The sequence below is a fragment of the Physcomitrium patens genome, chromosome 12 (genome assembly GCF_059467195.1).
Source record: "Physcomitrium patens ecotype Gransden chromosome 12, ASM5946719v1, whole genome shotgun sequence".
Lineage (NCBI taxonomy): Eukaryota > Viridiplantae > Streptophyta > Bryopsida > Funariales > Funariaceae > Physcomitrium > Physcomitrium patens.
The window spans coordinates 10,852,501-10,873,897 of NC_143421.1; the positions used below are offsets into that span (position 1 = coordinate 10,852,501).

At 35.3% G+C, this 21,397-nt stretch overlaps 1 protein-coding gene and 2 non-coding genes across 11 annotated transcripts in view; all 3 read left to right on the top strand.

The window, feature by feature from the left end:
• LOC112290045 (putative LRR receptor-like serine/threonine-protein kinase At5g48740) overlaps nt 1-6,652 on the top strand; it is a 7,511-nt gene extending 859 nt beyond the window's left edge. For 2 of the 9 annotated variants that reach the window (XM_024535956.3, XM_024535957.3), the window contains exons 2-16: nt 1-130; nt 652-1,183; nt 1,439-1,896; nt 2,078-2,213; nt 2,427-2,498; nt 2,948-3,019; nt 3,427-3,492; nt 3,769-3,837; nt 4,002-4,234; nt 4,349-4,569; nt 4,719-4,845; nt 4,951-5,019; nt 5,245-5,434; nt 5,778-5,910; nt 6,164-6,652. The exon at nt 1-130 is cut by the window's left edge. In XM_024535956.3, the coding sequence (XP_024391724.1) occupies nt 52-130; nt 652-1,183; nt 1,439-1,896; nt 2,078-2,213; nt 2,427-2,498; nt 2,948-3,019; nt 3,427-3,492; nt 3,769-3,837; nt 4,002-4,234; nt 4,349-4,569; nt 4,719-4,845; nt 4,951-5,019; nt 5,245-5,434; nt 5,778-5,910; nt 6,164-6,493 (2,787 nt within the window). In that variant the 5' untranslated portion in view covers nt 1-51 and the 3' untranslated portion in view covers nt 6,494-6,652. Of the gene's footprint in view, nt 131-651; nt 1,184-1,438; nt 1,897-2,077; nt 2,214-2,426; nt 2,499-2,947; nt 3,020-3,426; nt 3,493-3,768; nt 3,838-4,001; nt 4,235-4,348; nt 4,570-4,718; nt 4,846-4,950; nt 5,020-5,112; nt 5,456-5,777; nt 5,911-6,163 lie in introns of those variants that run through there. The other 7 variants (XR_016505806.1, XM_073537490.2, XM_024535958.3 and 4 more) reach the window with 7 other exon arrangements.
• Nucleotides 6,653-15,599: 8,947 nt separating this feature from the next.
• On the top strand, nt 15,600-15,671 carry TRNAD-GUC (transfer RNA aspartic acid (anticodon GUC)). The gene has a single exon. It is a non-coding gene; the product is annotated as a tRNA-Asp (tRNA).
• Nucleotides 15,672-15,677: 6 nt separating this feature from the next.
• On the top strand, nt 15,678-15,748 carry TRNAG-GCC (transfer RNA glycine (anticodon GCC)). The gene has a single exon. It is a non-coding gene; the product is annotated as a tRNA-Gly (tRNA).
• Nucleotides 15,749-21,397: the final 5,649 nt, after the last annotated feature.

Sequence of the window (21,397 nt, forward strand, 5' to 3'; positions counted from 1 at the left end):
GGGTCTACATTGTTGGAAAGTACAGAAGACGAGAGCAACCTTGGAAAGAGTATGAGATTCGCCAAGACGACCCAGATGTTATTATTGCTGCAAGGTCTTGTGCTGCTCGAAGTTGTGAATGCACAGACAGGTACTAGGGCGACAATTGTTTCTTTCATTCACAATGTACTACAATATACTGGTCATATTTTCAGGTTTTCCTTGCCAGAAGATGCTGTCAGCAGAGTAACTATGCTGAATACTAAAGCTACCATTACGATCAACAGGTTGAAACTGTTTGCGAATTTACTTGGTATATATAATGTATCGCCAAGCCAAGCCAAGTGTGATCAATTAAAAACCAAATATCATGTCTAAAGAGGGGTTCTCTGTTAGAAAGTTGCAGATAGAAAGTCGAACAGAATCTTTAGAAATGTCGCCGAGTCTACGGGGTCCATGTAAGCCCGAGAAGAAAATAGAAAATTCCGTCCTCAAGTTTGGACTTAATTGCATATCTCTTCCTTACTCATCATGTTATGTTATCTGAATTGAAGACATTATAGTGGAAATGCAATACACGGTGTCTGTTTGCCACCGCATCATGTTACCAGTTTAATGTGGTACATGTTGGAGTGTCTACCGAATTATTTAAGTTTATCACTGTTTCTGCAGGGTTCACAAGTCTCGTGTGTGGAGCTCCCTCAGATTATATCTCTCAAAGTGACGGCATCTCTTGGACAAGTGATACTGCTTTCGCTCCGCCTATCAGTAAAACATTCAGCTTACCCAGTAATTCATCCCTCCGTACACTGCGGTCATTCCCTCCTGATGCTAGCAGACCTTCAGGAAGGAGCTGTTATAGCATTCTTGTTCCGTTTGGCCTCAGTCTTGTGCGAGCGACTTTTACCTACGGGAATTATGACACTCTCAATAAGCCCCCAGTGTTTGGAGTGTCTATTGGAGCAACTATGTTTAGCACGATAAATTTCAATACGCAAGACCCGTGGGTTGAGGAGATGATTTTGAATGCAGCAGAGGTGCAGACCTTCTGTCTTATTTCTATGGATGGAATCCCTGTAATTTCACTGCTCGAGTTTCGTCCACTTCCACCAGGAGCCTACAACCATGCAAGTTCCTCCCTCGGGGTGGCGCTAAAGAAAATATACCGTATTGACTGTGGGTCAGAAGCCATGAAAAATACGAGGTGAGAATCACGAAACAGATCGGTGTGTAAATGATAAAGTAACTTTGATATGAAGTCTACGGAAAGTTTGCTGAAATCATATGAAAATAGCATGGAAAGAGAAATCAAACGTGTTATTGGTTCTCTTGAACTTAGAGCAGCATCAAAGGACTCAACCTTGAAAGTTTTGCAACCATGCAAAAAGTTAAGATTCCTGGTCGTATTACTAATGGTGGTTAGTAATTTTAACTCAATTCCACTCAATTGAATAAGCAGGTACCCAGACGACAACTACGACAGGATTTGGAACTCTGATCAATACTACCTTGACGCAAGCACCTCGAGTACTCACTCAATTACACACGACTTGAATACTTCGGCAGTAGCTGATGCAGCCCCTATGACTGTACTGCAATCAAATCGATTCAATTTCCGCAATCAGTCACTATCTTACAGTCTACCCTTAGCCAAGCCGAACGGAAAGTACCTTATGAACACATATTTTTCGGAGCTGCATGGTGCAGTTGGTCCAACTTTCAAGCTTTCTGTAAACGAGGCAGTTCTAATGACAGTAGGTGGATTGCCCCCTCTGTCAGTCTCTGAGTTCACAGTGACGCAGGCCGCAAGTTGGTGGTGGAATATCTCCCTTCTTCCAGTGTCAGGGGCTCCACTAATCAATGCTCTTGAAATTTATGAAACCGTGCAGTTGCAGCACATATCTAATAAAAAGGATGGTAAGTCTCAGTGTGGTTTGCAGCTTATCATCCTTCTGAAGATTATGAAGCTTGGTCCCTTGTCTGAGGAAATCTTACTAACGGATTCCGTAGCTTTATTATAGCCATCGTAAGAGTGTCTAGTATTCTATGAGTGACAGTCAAGCAACTCCTTACTTGAGCGTGGTTTCGCGGTGTGTAGCCAGGGCGCTTAACTTGATAAAGCTTAGCTTTAACGCCCAGAATATACTGCTAGACTGGTCTCTTGGCAGTGATCCATGCTTCCCAGTTCCATGGAGAGGGATCTCTTGCGATACGACAGGCATAGTAACTTCTTTGTGAGTACATTTTCTTATTTTATTTTTACTTTTAAAATATACTTTTGTCTTCAGATTTTCTTTTCATTTTTTCTGTGGAACACATTTTTCAAAATTAGCATGCTATCATGTTTATACAATATTAGAAATTCCTAATGGAAAGGACATTTGTCCGTCTCAAGTTATGGTCCTGAAAGATGTTGAAATAATAAGAGAATTCACGCTCATTTGCAGGGATCTTTCGCGTTCCCAATTATCAGGTGATGTTGCTGGCCTGTTTCAAGACTTTACAAGGCTTGAATATTTGTAAGCAGCTCGTCTTGATTGAATTTTGTATTGATAACGTATGCCATTCAAGGTGCACATTTGTAAAGCTTCAGAACCTTTCATTTTATGAAGTCGAATGAATCAACTTATATAATGGCAAACTTGTGTGCAGTATAATTGTCGATCAAAATAGCATCAAAATCAATTACATCTAGTCGATGGCTAATTTAAAGCTTCGTTCCCGTCAGATCCTTTTTGAGTAAATATGACATGAATGCTTCACAAGCTTTTGATCACGCGTGTCATTTCTGCATATCTGCGTCGTCGAAAACGTCTTGCATGCATGGACTAAATGTCAATGATTTGCACTTGTGAGTTACAAAGTAAGAGGTTAATATTTGCAAGTTGAACTGCAATGACGGAGTCGAGAGCAACAAAAGCTTTTTCACTGATAACTGCGGTCGTCAACATCAATTTCATGAATGCAGAAATGTAAGTGGCAACAATCTCTTTGGGCGAATTCCAGACCTTAAAGGGCGTTTCCAAAGCTTAAAAGTGCTGTAAGCTCAACTTCCTGGCTTTCCTGGTGACGTACTCTGCTTTGTTTTTATAGTTTGTCCTGTGGAATTTCTGTGAAATCCACGTTTAATTTATGTTTCCTTCGTTTCGGTTCTTTCTGAATGGTCCCAATTATCGCAGGTGACTCTGCTGTTAGACTTTTGTTTAATAATGTATTCACCGACTGGCCCCTGACTTTTCAGCTGTACTCAAAATATTGCTGTGATTGGTTATGTATATCTATCCATCTCTCTCTCTCTCTCTCTCTCTCTCTCTCTCTCTCTCTCTCTCTCTCTCTCTCTCTCTCTCCATATATATATATATATATATATATATATATATGTTTTAGACTAGTTGCATCTTCTGAAACGGCCCTGTCCCTTGGTGCTGTTTCATTTGTGCATTGCAGTGATTTAAGCGATAATCAACTTACTGGTACCCTTGATGGATTTGCAACCTTGAATCTTCACTACCTGTGAGCGCGATGAATTCAATTTGAGCTGGACAAAGTTGCATAGTCTAATTATTGATTTGTTCCGTTAGAAAAAAAATAATATAAAAAAATCTAAGAAACTCTCGAATGTAGCCTGACAATGGATACAACATTCTTATCAATGCTTGCGGCATTCTAGACTTGCATAGGGATAAACTTCATCTTAAATTTTAGTAACAGTAATAGTAATGTTTTTGCTGCTTCTTTACTGCCCTTCTTATTTAGCATTCTTAGTTTTAATATTAATGGCTTTATCAGGAACATTGCAAATAATCAGTTCTCGGGACCTATACCAGAAAAATTTGACCAGCCCGGCCTGGTATTAATGTAATCATTCTCTGCCAATCCTCAGCAAATACTCTTTCGAATACTGCATGTTCACATGCTAGAAGTGAAGCAAAGTCCTTAATTCTTTGCTAAACTTAATTATTTGATTCAAAATTAAACATGTCGTCTCAATTGTTCTCATTACTTGCTGGAAATTGGTGCAGCACGTTGGGGAATCCCTGCATCCAGTACGCCACAAATCCCTGTCCATCTGTGACAGACCACAAACCACAACCTGTTGGTATATCCGCTAGAAGATCTGGACATCACTCAAGGTCGCTGGTGGTAGGGGTCGTGTCTGGAACATTGGCAGCCTTGCTGGTCATTGCAGCTGCCGGGATCATTTGTTGTCACCGCTACAAACTACAACGAGAATTAATGGATGCTTCCGAAGAAGGTGACACCCATTAACTCTGATTTTATTGAGATCGTTTGAATTATATCCCTTGGGTTGGATTGGGAGAGGGATCCTCTGCACAATTTTAACAGTTCTTTCACTTTATTTCTGCAGCTGGAACGGTTAACATTCTAGAAAAAGACCTAACACTAGACATGGATGCTAAGAGATATTCCTTTCAAGAACTTGAAAATGCGACCAATCATTTTAAACAAACTTTAGGGGAAGGCAATTTAGGTCCCGTTTTCAGAGGCAGATTATTAGATGGAACGGACGTTGCCATCAAAATGCGGTCAGATGGTTTACAACTCAATGCTGATTCATTTCTGAAAGAGGTATGCGAAATCCTAGGTCAACTGGATAACATGGGTTAGTACTCGGTGTGAATGTCATGCTGCGCACCATGTTTTCGGTTAAGAAACGCTTGTGTAGTGTATTCGGTCCTTTTTATCGGTCTTCTCTTTCTGAAGATTTGATAATGCAGATATCGTTTCTGTCAAAGGTGCGCCATCAGAATCTGGTGCTTTTAAAGGGGTATTGTCTAGAGTGCAAGAAACAGCTTCTTGTCTTCGAGTTCATGTCTGGAGGTTCACTCAAGGATCATTTATACGGTAAGTGGCCCTGGTTACTATGACAAATGTTAATAGAATACGTCTATAATGGTGAAAGCACGCGATGAAACTGATTTGTGTCACTGCGTGCTGGTGTATCCACAGGTTCACTGTCAAAGGTCCAACCCATGAGCTGGGAGCAAAGGCTCACTTCAGCGCTAGGCGCGGCGGCTGGTATAATCCAACTCAAAACTTTATCTCCTATTTTTCCAAGTTATCCTTGTCAGACAGAACGTAATGTGCGATGATGCATTCTATTCCGCTCAGGAATCCGACATCGACTGGATCATGTAAAAACATGCTTGCAAGCTTTGTGGCTTGTTATTTATGAGTGCAAGCTGCCTTTCGAGGAGAACTAGACTGTGCTCAAAAGGAATTGACATCATTTGCGGTATGTAGGACTAGAACATCTGCACCGTGGAGGTGACTTAAAGACCATACACAGAAACGTGAAGAGTTCGAATATCTTACTAGGACTCAATTATGTCTCGAAGGTCTCTGACTTCGGCCTTTCGAAGCCGGCTGTGCACGCTGAGAAGACGGATATTTCAACCTTCGTTAGAGGCACAGCAGGCTACCTTGATCCTGAGTAATATTTCGACTTAAACCTGTAATTTCTTAACGAAGTGTTCCACTCAGAGCATGTTACTTCATCTTCCCGTCCGGTTTGAGTCGTAACAAGAGTTTCCAAAGACAGAAGTTCACCTAGAGCTTATGACTCTTGACTTAGCTGAATGGGCAGACACTCTACATTATCTATCGTAGGTAGATGGTTGCTCTCATCATGATGATTCCTGTAAACATTGCGAAGAGAGGGTGTGGTTATGTATTTATGCATTTTCCTAATCAAACTTCTGTGAAGATTTCTCATATTTCGTGGAGTCTTTAAAAGACTTGATCAATTGTGGGACTGGGTTGGAATGTGATGTTAGGTATTTCAACACGTCGCAGCTTACTGACAAGAGCGATGTATTCAGTTTTGGAGTTGTCCTTATGGAGATCCTTTGTGGACGGGAACCTCTTTCCAGTGACTGCGCTCCTGAGGAATACAACCTTGTCGCATGGGTACTAAATTCCCTGCCCTACCTCCCCTTCAATATTAGTCACAATTCAAAAAGGTTATTGAGGTCTGAAAGCTCAGTACCCGCTAGTAGACCGTCTTCTATGGAAGTATTGTTTGAGATGTGTGTAATATATGTCGTTTATAGCTATACGTCCAAACTGAAACTGTATTAAATAAACGCGCCAGAAAACTAATTATTATATCTGGCTGTTATATACACTCTGGAGTGACGATCGGGAGATGCTGCTTTTGCAGGTTCGACCAGCTCTAATAAATTCGATTCCAAAAGGTGACACCTCAGTAGTGGATAAAGCATTGGGTAACCAATTTATACTGCAGAGCCTGACCGTTGTTGCCAACGTCGCTTTTCAATGCACTGAGAAGGAGGGGGCTAATAGGCCAACAATGACCGAGGTGGTGAGGGAACTCAAACGGGCCTTAGATATTGAATATCTTCTCCCAAGCAACAAGTCTTCACCTCAACAATGTGTTCGATCTATTCCGAAAAGCATTAACAAACAGAAATCTTGTCATTTCGCGGAAATATACCCTTCCCTTTCTGAAAACATACGTCCTATCCACTAATAGAAATTGCTCCATGAGGAGCTCCACTATTAACTGCCTGGAATATGCTTGAAACTCTTGTCAAATATGATTCAATTGACGAATTCTGTAATTTTCTTGAGTTAAGAGAGGCAGTTGTGGAGTGCGAGATACTCTACACTGGCCCATTATAGAAGTAAATGCCTTTCAGTCATCCTTCCAAATAATTTAAGTAATGTATTTATAAAATTTTATTTGATTATTTCAATATCAAACAATTATACATGATTCTAACATCTAATGTATTTAATATTAATATTATAAAAAATAAATATCTTCTGTAATATTATATAAAAAGAACTAGAAAACTTGTAACCAAATAAAATAATATAAAAATTATAAATACTATATATATATATATATATATATATATATATACATATACATATAATAATCTTAATAAATATCATTTGTCATGGGCTAACAAAACCATTAAAGAAACTACTTACATTTTTATTGAAATGTTTTTTATGAGCCAAAAAATATAAGAGATAAAATTATATATATATATATATATATATATATATATATATATCAAAACAAATATTATACATAAATAAATAGATATTAAAGAAAAAAACAACAAAAATACTATTTCTAAAGCATATAGTGATAATCATGCAAAAATAGTATTATAATTAACATTAAATTAAAAAAATACTACAAATCTATCAATTCATTCATCAATATAATTATTTATTGCGACAATAATCCATTACTTAATCCAACCATCCATTGATCTATTAAACAATCAAACCATCCATCAATCTATTATTCAATCTAACAATTGAACCATCAATCTATAATAGTAGGATCCATATATATATATATATCTTATCTTATAATAGAAACTCTATTAAAAGCTCTACTTAAAGCTCCTCCTATAGCTCTTTTAAAGCTCTTTTTTTTTTTTTATTTTCTATTCAATCAAAATAAAAATAAACAAACTCTAAGACCTCTCATCTCAAGCTTTCATATCAAATTCACCACTTATGATGTATTATATATATACTTGCTTGACAATGCATTGAGCACGTAATTGTGGAAGATAAATAAAAACACAATAAGAATTCTACCAAGTTTAATAGAATCTTAAATAAAATTTAAATAATTCTTAATAATGCTAATAAAATTTTAATCAATCCAAATAAATATAAAAAAAATTATACACGAAATACAAAGATGTTATAAATTAATCTCAAAAAAATATAATAAAGAAATCTTAAGAAAATATATATATATATATATATATATATATATATAAACAATTAAAAATCTATATTAAATTAATACTATAAATAGAAAATTTATAGAAATAATTATAAAATATTTTAAAATATTTTAAATTAAAATTTTAAATAAATCCTAAAATAATCTTAAATCAAAACTAATTTATCTTAATTTATCCTAATTAATATTCTAATGAATTTTTATCAAATCTTAGGTCAAATTCTAGTTAAATCCTAATTAAAATCCTAAATAATATCTTAATGAACCTTAATCAAATCTTAGGTCAAATTCTAATGAAATTCTAATAAAATCTCCAATCTTAAATAAATCCTAAAGAAATCCTAATAAAATTCTAAATCCTAGACCAACCTTAATGAAACCCTAACAAAATCTTAAATCCTAACTAAATCCTAAATTATAAACATATCCATAACAACTCTATAATAGGTTGAAAATTAAATAATTAATAATTCAATCATTGATTTTTATTCAAAATTTGTAAAATTTGTAAAAACTAATTTAGCAATAATCACAAAAAATTTGAAAAATATTACACATATCTAATAGACAATAATCTTTAAACTCTACTTGAGTGTTAGTCAATCTCTTTTTCTAACCTTAAAGTTGATATTCTAGAGTTTCAATCTCTTAATTTTACTATTCAATTTTTTTCAAACTTTGAAAAATTATTAAAAGACAAATTAGCTACTATTGAGCAAAATTATATATCAATCCAATAAGTAGATTGACAAATATCTTAAAAGCCTCACTACACCTTCAAGTTTCAATTTTCAATACCATAAATCAATTTATTTTTCATATTCATTGATCTAACTATTCAATTGACTTTAAATCTTTCATACCTATTTATAACAAGCTTAATAAAAAAATTACCAAATTTTTACTTATAAATAAACTAAAAAACTTACAAAATCTTAAACTTTATAAATATGTTTTTATTTTTTAAAATCTAAATCTTCCAAGTACATTACTCGCTTTGAAAATCCCTCAAAACTTCAATATTAATCCAAATGATATGAAATAAACTTTTAAAAATCTCTTTATCCGTTTACTCCTTGATTTTGCTCACCAATATGTAAAAGAAGCCTAGAATCATTGTAGATGCACCATTTTGTGCCTTAAGATCTAATTTCGACCTAAGTTCACAATTAATCTTTTTTAAGTATCAAATTTTGATAATTTCAAGTAATTTTATTTAAACCAATTTTAAATTTCTTTTAAAAATATTCATATTATTTTTTTATTTCATTTATTTTATTTTGAGAGATTTATGCTTTTACAAAATAAATAAAAGTAGCAACTACAAAAAAATAGCATGAAGTCTAAAATTTTTATAACCTTCTTATCATTTATCATTATTTTTTTATATTTTTCTAGTAGGCTCTTCTATAATATTATCCATATTTTTTTTATTTATATCTCACCATAAAGTCATCTTATTATATGACACTAAACTAAAAAGCAACACCTTACTTGCTAGGAAGGTCAAGCACTTGAACTCCATCCAAAACTATACCTATATGTAATACATGAAAGTATAGGATTTCATTAGCTAGACTAAGTTTTAGACCTTCTCTTACTAGCTTCCATTGAAAAATGATACCATTGTCAAATATGTGAAGCAATTTGAAGACACAACACTTAGCATCAGCAAGGTTGTACACAAAGAGAGTATGGAATAAGATGTCTCTCACTTCCAATATCCATTACTTATAGATAGTGGTTGCTACCCTAAAAGAAAACTTCCATTCTTTGACTTTTATACATGTAGCCCGAGGATCCTTTTGGCATCTCACGAGCCTCAAGGATATCCTATGACATATACTAATGACTCATACTTAGTCTTTAGATATTTTCTTTTTAATACTTTAACCTTTTGACATTGATTCTTGATCCATGACTTCATCTTATATCCATTGGATGCCCTTACCATATACCAGGAGTCAAACCTTTGACTACTAGTAACTTATCTAAGTTAATATCCTCTTTAAGATAATTTATTCCACTTTTATTTTAATACTCCCACTTTGCTATTAGTCAAATGGCTTTTAATCCTAATGCCTTTGTCAACATGTGGTGTCTATCTTTTACTAATGCCTTTGTCGACAAATCAGCAAGCATTTCCTTCGTTGCACAATACTTCATATCAATCACTCTCATTTCAATCTTCTCTCTTATGAAGTGATGTTGAATTGTAATGTGCTTGGTCCTTGAATGATGCTTTGGATTCTTTGCAAATACAAGACATCTTTGATTGTCACACTCCATTGGAGTTGCTTCCATTTGTACATCTCCAATGTCCTCCAAAAGTTGTCTCAACCATATTGCTTCCATTGGACCATGGCTTGCTGCCATGTACTCCGCCTCCATTGTTGATCTTGCAATGGTTGGTTGTTTCTTACAATTCCATGAAATTACTCCCACTCCAACAAAGAATACATAGTCTATTGTTAACCTTCTATCATTTGCATCTCCAATCCAATCCGCATCACAATAACCATGCAATCTAATGTTAGTACCTCCAAGGCATAATTTCAAGTTCAAAGTGCCTTCTAAGTACCTCATGATCCTTTTGATGGTTGCCCAATGGATTGGTCCAGCCTTTGACATGTGTTGGCTCACAACACTCACCGCATATGTAAGATCCACCCTTGTGCCAACCATTGCATATATAAGTGAGTCCACTGCTGCCTTGTATGGAATACCTTGCATTTGACCTTCAACTTCAACAAACTTTTCATCCGTGAGCTTCATCAACTTCAAGTTTGCCTCCAATGATGTTCCAATAGGCTTATACTTCTCCATGTTGAATCGCTTTAATACTTCTTCAATGTACTTGCTTTGGCTCATTGTAATGGTTTTTTTAGCAGGATCTCTTATAAACTCCACTCGTAAACAATAGTGAAGCTCTCCTAAATCCCTCATTTCATACTCCTTTTCTAACTTTGCCTTCAACCAATCCATCATCTTCAATGTATTGGTTAAGATGATCAAATCATCAACATAGAGGATGACAATCAATATGAACCTATTTGATTGCATCACATATAATGAATGATCAGCCTCACTCCTTACAAATCCTTCACTCCGAAAGAATGTATTAATACATTGGTATTATACCCTTGGTAATTGTTCTGCCCATACAAGGATTTCTTCAACTTACAAACAAGGTGTTGTTTGCCTTCTTCAACAAATCCTTGAAGTTATTGCATGTAGATGTCTTCTTCCAAACTTCCATTCAAGAAAGCCGTCTTCACATCCATTTGATGCATCTCCAAGTCCAATGTTTCTTCAATTGCCACAATGGTTCTAGTGGTGGTGAATGTGGCCACAAAAGCAAATATCTTATTGAAATCCACACGAGCAACTTGTGAGTAGCCTTTAGCAATCCATCTAGATTTATATCTTACAATATTATCCATTGCATCCCTTTTGATTCTAAACACCCACTTATAACCAATTGAAGATTGATTTGGTGGAAGTTGAGTTACATCCCATATTCCATTGTCCATGAATAATTTGAACTCTTTTTCCATAGCATTCTCCCACTTCAATGCATCGGTGGACTTCATTGCATCACATAAACTCAATGGATCAGCAAGAAATGCAACATTGGCATGTTCTTCACTTACTTGAAGAAAGATGTGGTCCTTCCACCATTCACCACGTGGTTTTCTTTCTCTCAAAGGATATCTCCTATTATTTGAAAAAGATCCTTCTTGTTCTTCAATGCTTGTCTTTTCTCACTCAAAGGTTGATATTCTTCATCATCATCATCACCTTCAATATCTTCATTGTCTTCATTGTTGATTCTAGTAATTGAAGGCACACTATGATTTATCTTCTTTGGCACTTGATCTTGACTTCTATTTCTTCCATCTTCATTGTCATCATCATCTTTTTCTTCCTCTTTCTTTGTTGAACTTGAAGATGTGTCTATAAACACACCTTCACTCCCACTTGGACACTCTTTCAAGTACTCAAAAGTACTCTTATGCTCCCAAACCTCTATATCACGAGTTTTGATGATCTTCTTGGTTTCTAAACAAATTAGCCTATATGCTTTGGTACCTTCACAATATCCAAAAAATATACATTTTGTACCTTTTGCATCAAGTTTGGACCTCATACAATCTAGTACCTTTGCATAAGCAATGCATCCAAAAATCCTCATGTGTAAAACACAAGGTTTCTTTCCACTCCAAGCTTCTTGTGGAGTCATTGATGTAAGTACACTTGTAGGGCATCTATTCCTTGTGTATACCGCATTTACCACAGCTTCTGCCTAATACTCATGTCCAAGGTTTTATGTATGAAGCATATTCTTTGCTATCTCTACAATGGTCTCATTTGTTCTTTCAACAACTCTATTTTGTTGTGGAGTGTAAGGAGTAGAGGTTTGTCTTGCAATACCTTGAATCTTTATGAATTCATCAAAATGCTTTGACATGTATTCACCTCCATTGTCTGTTCTCAACACTTTGATCTTGCACTCACATTATTTCTCTACAAAAGCCTTAAACTCCTTAAACCTTGAGAAACATTCAATTTTAGCTTTAATAATGTAAATCCACACCTTTCTTGAAAAGTCATCTATGAATTTGACTAAGTACCTTGTTCCTCCAATTGATAGTGTCTTCATTGGTCCACAAACATCAGAGTACACAATCTCCAAAAATTAAATTGCACGTGTTGCAACTCCACTTCGAAATGAAGCCTTTTGTTGTTTGCCTTGTATACATCCTTCATAAGCAAGTGTCATGGCATTGTGGCTGAATTGACCAAGATCCAAGCCACTTACCATGGATTAGAGCTCCTTCATGCATTTGGCATTCAAATGACTAAGTCATTGATGCCAAATTCCAAACTTATCTTGATCTTGTGGAAAATCAAAAAATGCCGCCACTTCAACTCCATTCACCTTCTTGCAATTGATGAAGTAGATATTTCTATCTCTAAGGCCTTTAGCAACATGTTGGCCATCCAATGTCTTGACAAAACATCCATTCATATCAAATTGAATCTTATAACCATGTGATACAAGTTTATTCACCGAAAGGAGGTTCTTCTTCATTTTTGGAACATGTAAAACTTCCTTCAATGTGATCCTCTTGATTTGGTCCTTCACAACAATCTCCACTACAATGGAACTAATTTTAATGGCTTGTACCATGCCATTGTCTGCCAACTATACTTTTGTTGCTGAAATTTCTTCATAAGTGTTAAATGAACACTTGTATGGTGTCATGTGCTTAGTAGTACCTGAATCTATAATCCACTTCGAAATAGCAGCCATGGAGGCTCCTTCCCTTGCCATGAAAGCATATTCATCTCCACCAAAACTATCACTAATATTGTTTGCATTCTCTCTATCTCTTTTCTTGGCCTTGTAGTAATTTCTAGCAAAATGACTTAGTTTTCTATAAATATAGTAATTCTTTATATTACTTTTTGAATTATCACGTTGGTGAAAATAGCTACCTTTGCCTTGTCTTAAAAATAGAGCCGAATCATCACTTGCAAGCTCTTTTTCTTTCCTCTTGGTCACTTTATGGGCAAGTCTTGACGTGACATAGCTCATGGTAAGCTCCTTCTTGTTGATGGACTCCAATGCCGCAATGAGGTAGTTGTAGGATTCGGGAAGGCTCATGAGCAATGTCAACACAATGTCCTTACCATCAACTAATTTGTCAACAACTGCTAGGTGGTTAGCAAGTACTTTTACCTTGTTAACATGAGCCATGAGGTCATTTCTTTCTTCCATCTTTACTGTCAAGAACTTCCTCCTTGTCCAAAGGATGTTGGTAAGGTTTCTACTCTCATAGATGTTGCAAAGAGTCTTCGATGCTTCCATTGGTCCATTACAAGCTATAACATGTGAAAAGTTGGCATCATCAAGGTTTATTGCAATCATCCCAAAAGCCTTCCTTTTATGACGTTTGTACTCCTTCTTCACCTTGATATCACCATTGTCACTTGGAGGGTCTTCACTTTCATCAATAATGTCTCAAAGATCCAATGAAGCCAACAAAAGCTCCATTTTCTTCTTCCAATGGTAAAAGTTGTCACCTCTAAACTTTTCAATCACTCTCAAGCTCTCACCTTTACTTAAAGCCATGTCTAAGGAAGAGATGTGTAAAAGAAAATCAAGAAAAGAGAAGATAGAACTCTCAAAATCAACAAGAATGTGTTGCTGCCTTACAAACCTAGAATGCCCTCTTTGTAATTATACAAGTGATTTCACTCTTGTATCACTCTCAACTTCACATATAAGACTTCTCATAAGTCTTATACTCTATCTAAACCTCTTGCATAAGCTTTGTCACTCTTCAATCACCTCTCTTATCACACAAAATACTTCTTATAATAATAGGAGAATCTCTTATGAAGTTAAGTATATGAAAGCACAAAGTTAGAGCACCAATGATGAAACTCAGCAACAAAATATAATACTCAAGTTCTAAAACATCATTAAATGGAGTCTAACAACAACCAAGACTATCAATGCACTTAACAACAAGTAAGACCAAAAACTACATCAACAACTAGATGCATAAGAAGGGTTAGAAGAGAGCAAACTCAAACTTTAGTAATAACCATAAGATCTATTCCTCACAACAAGAAAGACTTCAAAGTACTTCAAAACTTACAAGTAAAGGTGAGTGGACCCATAAGCTATTGAAGAACAAGCACTTTGAAGACACAACACTTAGTATCAGTATGGTTGCACACAAAGAGAGTATGGAATAAGATGACTCTTACTTCCAATACCCATTACTTATAGGTAGTGATTGCTGACCTAAAAGACAATGTATATGGCTTATTTTTGGATAAAATTGCTATGACATAATAACAAATTTATACTACAAATATTCTATCCATCCATCCGAAAATAAAGTACACCAAAACTTGTTGCCAATTTGATGTGGGATGATTTAGCTTTTGTTATGCAAGCATCAATGTTCAATATATTGTTGTAGTCATAGGAATTAACACCAACTTGGTTTTACAAGTGAATCAGCACTTTTGAAATGGCTATGGGTGGCAAATATTAGCAAAGTTGGGGTCCATTGTGTTGGTAGAAAAAGAAGAGATGCCAATTGCAGAAGTGCAAGTGGTGTTTGCTCTTAAGAATAGTCCAATAAAAACTGATGGAAAAACAAAACAGAAGAGGTGGCAAGAAGTTAGCTTTGGCTGCATGTCATTTGTAGGCCTTGATTGAAGGAGCACCTCATTCATTGGTTGGAGATTGGAGGAGGGAGCTGAGTGGTGCAAGACAGAAAGGGGGCTGCACGAGGAGATGAAAAGCACAGATGTGGCCTCTGTAGCAAGTTATAAAGTGATGTGCAGAATGACTGCTGTCACCTTGTAAGTACAGATAGCAGGGGTCATAGTGCCTGCTTTCTGTTTTTGGAGGTGGAGGGCATGTGTGGATGTATTGCCTGGTGGGTGGGGTTTCACCCAAGCATGGGTGAAACTGGCAGCTTCCCTGTGGCTGTGGGGGGAGGGTTGGGGGACCAATTAAGTAGACTCTTAGGAGAGTGGAGATTGTGTCAGGAGTTTGGAACTCAGGACTCCTGATGGGCTGGGGTTTGGAGGAGGGTGGGTCCGACTGAGCACAGGAGATGGACCTTGGGGTATCTTTCCAATGCAGAGGGGGCCTGGGGGAACGAAGGGCGAAGGGATGGCCGGGGGGTGGAACTTTAGTGGACGTGATGAGAGTGGAGGGAGCGGGCTGGAGGTGAAAGGGCAGGAGGAGGCAAGAGAATGAGTGTTGTGAGAGCGGGCGTCGGCACATCAAGCGCGCGGGGCTCCTTCGGGGGTGTTCGGTGGCGCAGTCGTTGTAGTATAGTGGTAAGTATTCCCGCCTGTCACGCGGGTGACCCGGGTTCGATCCCCGGCAGCGGCGATCCTTGCACCGGTGGTCTAGTGGTAGAATAGTACCCTGCCACGGTACAGACCCGGGTTCGATTCCCGGCCGGTGCAGCGCTCCCTTTTGCCCCCGCCGCATCCGAATCCGCCCATCCGGACAGCGCGCGCGAACCTCTTGTCACACCATGCGGTGCTGTGAAGGCTTGTGAGCGCTGCACTGGACCCATCGTTCAGTACGACGTGCAGCTGGTACTGGTTCCACATGGTCTCCTTGACGTCCCGTTACTGTCAGGGGGGCCATGCCGCTGGGGACCTCAGGTCGATTGGAGCACACCCTCCCATCTGGATCCAAGTCTCTAACCTTGGTGTATTTTCCCTCTCTCCTCCTGTGGGCACCTCACTCGCGCACCTTTCCAGACACACTCTGATCCCTCTGTTGCGGTGCTCCTTCCAAACGGGGCTTCCTCTCTCACCCCACAAACACCCTTCTTCTCCCCTCCATCGGAGTCACCCTTGCCGCCCCTCCCCCGCTCTCTCTCTCCTTCAATCATCACAGCTTTTGTTGTTCCCATCTTCTCGCTTGGACAACTATCGTCCACCTGACTCCACGGATTGCCTACATGTCCTCCTCCAATTTGTTTCACTATTGGAAGGGTCATCAATAATCCCCCTCACTTGTTCATTACATGGATGTTTTTTTGTTCTATCTCTTTCCAAATGTTGGGAGATGGCCATGTATGTTAATGGTTGGTAGGTTGGAGTAGTTTGATGGATTCTTGGTTGATTGAATGGTTTAGCCATTGGTATTGAAATATATAATAAATTTTAAAACAAAAATTTGTTAATAAATTCTAATTCTTAAAGAATGTAATTTAATTATTTCTAAATAGATTTCTAAAGTCAAATACAAAGCTGATGATTCTACTAATAAATTTTAAACATGTTTTAATTGTCAGAGACTTTATATTGGTAGCACCCTTTGACTATGCATATTTGTTGTTATTTTCAATCTTGAAATCGGCTTCAATTAGGTTTTTACAAGCTGTAGCAACTTAATAAAATCTCAAACCTATCTATTTGATTTTAAAATTTCTTTTTCTCAATAGCACTGTAAGCAATATAAATATAAGTATATATATATATAGCTGATAATTATAGACAGTGTGATTTTTTGTCCTCGCATCTCAAATGATATACTTATTTGTTGCTTAGACAAATCTTTGCCAAATTTGAAATAATTTTGATGTGCTTGGTATATAAAACTTTGTAACTTTATTTTAATTTTATGAGGTACTTTTATTAAAATAAATCTCAATATTTACATTGAAAAAAGATGCATAAGTTTTTTTTAATTTTTTTTTCTATTATAGTCATCTATATAGATAATTATATAATTTTAATTAAAAATCTTATATCTATTAATTTTTAAAAAATATTTTTTTATAAATAATTTGAATTAAATAAAGAAAGTAATTAATATTAAATTTTTAGGTTATAAATTTATTTTCATTGATTTAATATCACTCTTTTTTTAATAAATATTTTTTATAATCTATATTTCAAAGATATTATATATATAATTATAATATAATCTTAACATCTCTTGAAGATGTTATAAAATTTTTAAAAGAATATTTTTTTAGATGATAAAGGTAAAAAAGATCAAATGATAAGCATTTTTTTATTTTGAATCAAATAGTAGTTTAATTCATTACACATCATATATATATATATATATATATATATATTCAAGATTATATCTAATTAAATATCATTAATTTATTACAATATGCGGCTGTAGTTTTGAACAAAGCTCAAGCTATGGGCCTTGTTAATAAATAAGATGTTACTTTTTAGTCTAAAAAAGGCCTTGACAATGGTGGACTTAGACATGGATATAGTCAATGAAGCTATAACAAAAGAAACAAGGGCTATTATAGTAGAAGTAATATACATGGAGGCCATTGCTAAAAAAATAAGATCAATTCACAATTAAAAAAAAAAAAAAAAAAAAAAAAAAATACACACACACAACAAGAGAAATTAGAATCAATGTTGAAAATATAACATAGAATTGCAATTTTGAGTGAAGTCAAAGTTTAAAGAAGATGAATTTGTGAGTGTAAATTTCACTCCTCAGCTCTAATTACAAGATGGCCTCAGTTAAAAGTTGCTTGTAATTGGTGGTGTGAAGTGAAGTAAGCAATTGGCAAAAGACCAAGGAGGAAAAACCACAATACAAGTAAAAGAGATGAAATCAAGTAATCACAACATCCAAAACGAAGTCACAATCCGTTCACTGGATTTTTATCCAATAAAAAGTAAAAATAAAAAATAAAAATATTTTTAGATAGGAAATTTTTTATCTTTCCAATGATATAAAAACCATGTAATTCCAAGTTACTATGAGTAAGTTATGATAGATTAAAGATAGAATATAAATAATAGAAAAGTTAAGTGAATAATTTTTACCTCAAGGGTAACTTGTTTAAGACATCAAGAATTCGAGCCTTACCAAGGCTCACAAGTAGTGTATATTCCCTCCCTCAAGAGGCCTTGAGGCCTTAGTCTCATCTTCCTACCTATACCCAAGGTGCTACAACCCATATGGAAAATTGTGCACCTCTCTTCCTACAAGGACTACACTAGCTGCTCGTCCTCCTATTTTCTACTAGTAAAACTACTTTTTTTGCATTTTTGACTTCACCATGGTGTTCAAAAATATCCAATTAGCCTAGAAACCTTGCATAGTCTTCAAATCTTGATTCATTTCCTCATAATGGCTCTCAAGGTGATAAAACTTAATTTTACCAAAGTCTTGAAATTTTCTCTAAAAATTCATAAAAAATTATAAATAAATTCTAAATAAATTCTAAAAAATCTTATAATATTTTTATAATACTAATATCCATATGAAGCTATATTTTCCTATCTTGGTGATTTTTTATAGTAATAAAATCAATTTAAATCCACTAAAAATCCTATTTTTTATATAATTAACTAAAAAGACATGAAGCTCTTTTTCATGCTTCTTCTAACTACTAACTAATCATTGATAGGATTTTATAAGTAATACATGTAGATAGGAGCCAATGAAGATATTAGTTTCAATAACTAATTCTTAATACTTAACAATAAGAAAAATACTAAACTAACTAAGATAATTGCCTCCAAGCCTTACTAAGACTCCATTTTTATAACTTTTCTTCTAATAATACTTTTGTAACTTATAAATAATTCTAAATTATAATAAATACTCGAATTGTAAAAAAACACTCTCTTCTCTTAACATTTGTATAAATGAATAACATAAAACTATGTTATTAACTAATCCACTAATTAAGATCAATTTGTAGAACTCACAGAATTATATAGCTTTTGAAGGGTTTTCTAAAAAATATCATGAAAAAAATGCCAAAGAAGATGAGATTAAACTAGAAATATAATAACACAATTTATAATTCTAATATGTTATGATACATATAGAAATATGTATTACAAATATACTATATAAAAAACCAAAGAAAAAGTTGAATAAAAGAATTTCAATAAGAAAGTTAATATGAACTTGTTTAAACAAGATACATAAAAGAGTAACATCAAGAGAGATAAATTAAAGCTCTAAAAGAAGTATTGTTAAAACTCAGGATCCTCTTGTTAAAGTAAAAGTAGAATAAGTTATCTTATAGAGGATATTATTTTAAGTAAGTTGCTAATGGACAAAGGTTTGACTCTTGGTATATGGTAAGGGCATCCAATGGATATAGGACGAAGTCATGGACCAAGAGTCAAAGTCAAAAGAATAAAGTATTAACAAGGAAATATCCAAAGACTAAGTATGAGTCATTAGTATGAGTCATATGATATCCTCGAGGCTCGTGAGATGCCAAAAGGATCCTAAGGCCACGTGTGTAAACAACAAAGAGTAAAAGTTTTCTTTTAGGACAGCAATCACTACCTATAAGTAATGGGTATTGGAAGTAAGAGTCATCTTATTCCATACCCTCTTTGTGTGCAACCATGCTGATACTAAGTGTTGTGTCTTCAAAGTGCTTGTTCTTCAATAGCTTATGGGTCCACTCACCTTTACTTGTAAGTTTTGAAGTACTTTGAAGTCTTTCTTGTTGTGAGGAATAGATCTTATGGTTATTACTAAAGTTTGAGTTTGCTCTCTTCTAACCCTTCTTATGCATCTAGTTGTTGATGTAGTTTTTGGTCTTACTTGTTGTTAAGTGCATTGATAGTCTTGGTTGTTGTTAGACTCCATTTAATGATGTTTTAGAACTTGAGTATTATATTTTGTTGCTGAGTTTCATCATTGGTGCTCTAACTTTGTGCTTTCATATACTTAACTTCATAAGAGATTCTCCTATTATTATAAGAAGTATTTTGTGTGATAAGAGAGGTGATTGAAGAGTGACAAAGCTTATGCAAGAGGTTTAGATAGAGTATAAGACTTATGAGAAGTCTTATATGTGAAGTTGAGAGTGATACAAGAGTGAAATCACTTGTATAATTACAAAGAGGGCATTCTAGGTTTGTAAGGCAGCAACACATTCTTGTTGATTTTGAGAGTTCTATCTTCTCTTTTCTTGATTTTCTTTTACACATCTCTTCCTTAGACATGGCTTTAAGTAAAGGTGAGAGCTTGAGAGTGATTGAAAAGTTTAGAGGTGACAACTTTTACCATTGGAAGAAGAAAATGGAGCTTTTGTTGGCTTCATTGGATCTTTGAGACATTATTGATGAAAGTGAAGACCCTCCAAGTGACAATGGTGATATCAAGGTGAAGAAGGAGTACAAACGTCATAAAAGGAAGGCTTTTGGGATGATTGCAATAAACCTTGATGATGCCAACTTTTCACATGTTATAGTTTGTAATGGACCAATGGAAGCATCGAAGACTCTTTGTAACATTTATGAGAGTAGAAACCTTGCCAACATCCTTTGGACAAGGAGGAAGTTCTTGACAGTAAAGATGGAAGAAAGAAATGACCTCATGGCTCATGTTAACAAGGTAAAAGTACTTGCTAACCACCTAGCAGTTGTTGACAAATTAGTTGATGGTAAGGACATTGTGTTGACATTGCTCATGAGCCTTTCCGAATCCTACAACTACCTCATTGCGGCATTGGAGTCCATCAACAAGAAGGAGCTTACCATGAGCTATGTCACGTCAAGACTTGCCCATAAAGTGACCAAGAGGAAAGAAAAAGAGCTTGCAAGTGATGATTCGGCTCTATTTTTAAGACAAGGCAAAGGTAGCTATTTTCACCAATGTGATAATTCAAAAAGTAATATAAAGAATTACTATATTTATAGAAAACTAGGTCATTTTGCTAGAAATTACTACAAGGCCAAGAAAAGAGATAGAGAGAATGCAAACAATATTAGTGATAGTTTTGGTGGAGATGAATATGCTTTCATGGCAAGGGAAGGAGCCTCCATGGCTGCTATTTCGAAGTGGATTATAGATTCAGGTACTACTAAGCACATGACACCATACAAGTGTTCATTTAACACTTATGAAGAAATTTTAGCAACAAAAGTGTAGTTGGCAGACAATGGCATGGTACAAGCCATTAAAATTAGTTCCATTGTAGTAGAGATTGTTGTGAAGGACCAAATCAAGAGGATCACATTGAAGGAAGTTTTACATGTTCCAAAAATGAAGAAGAACCTCCTTTCGGTGAACAAACTTATATCACATGGTTATAAGATTCAATTTGATATGAATGGATGTTTTGTCAAGACATTGGATGG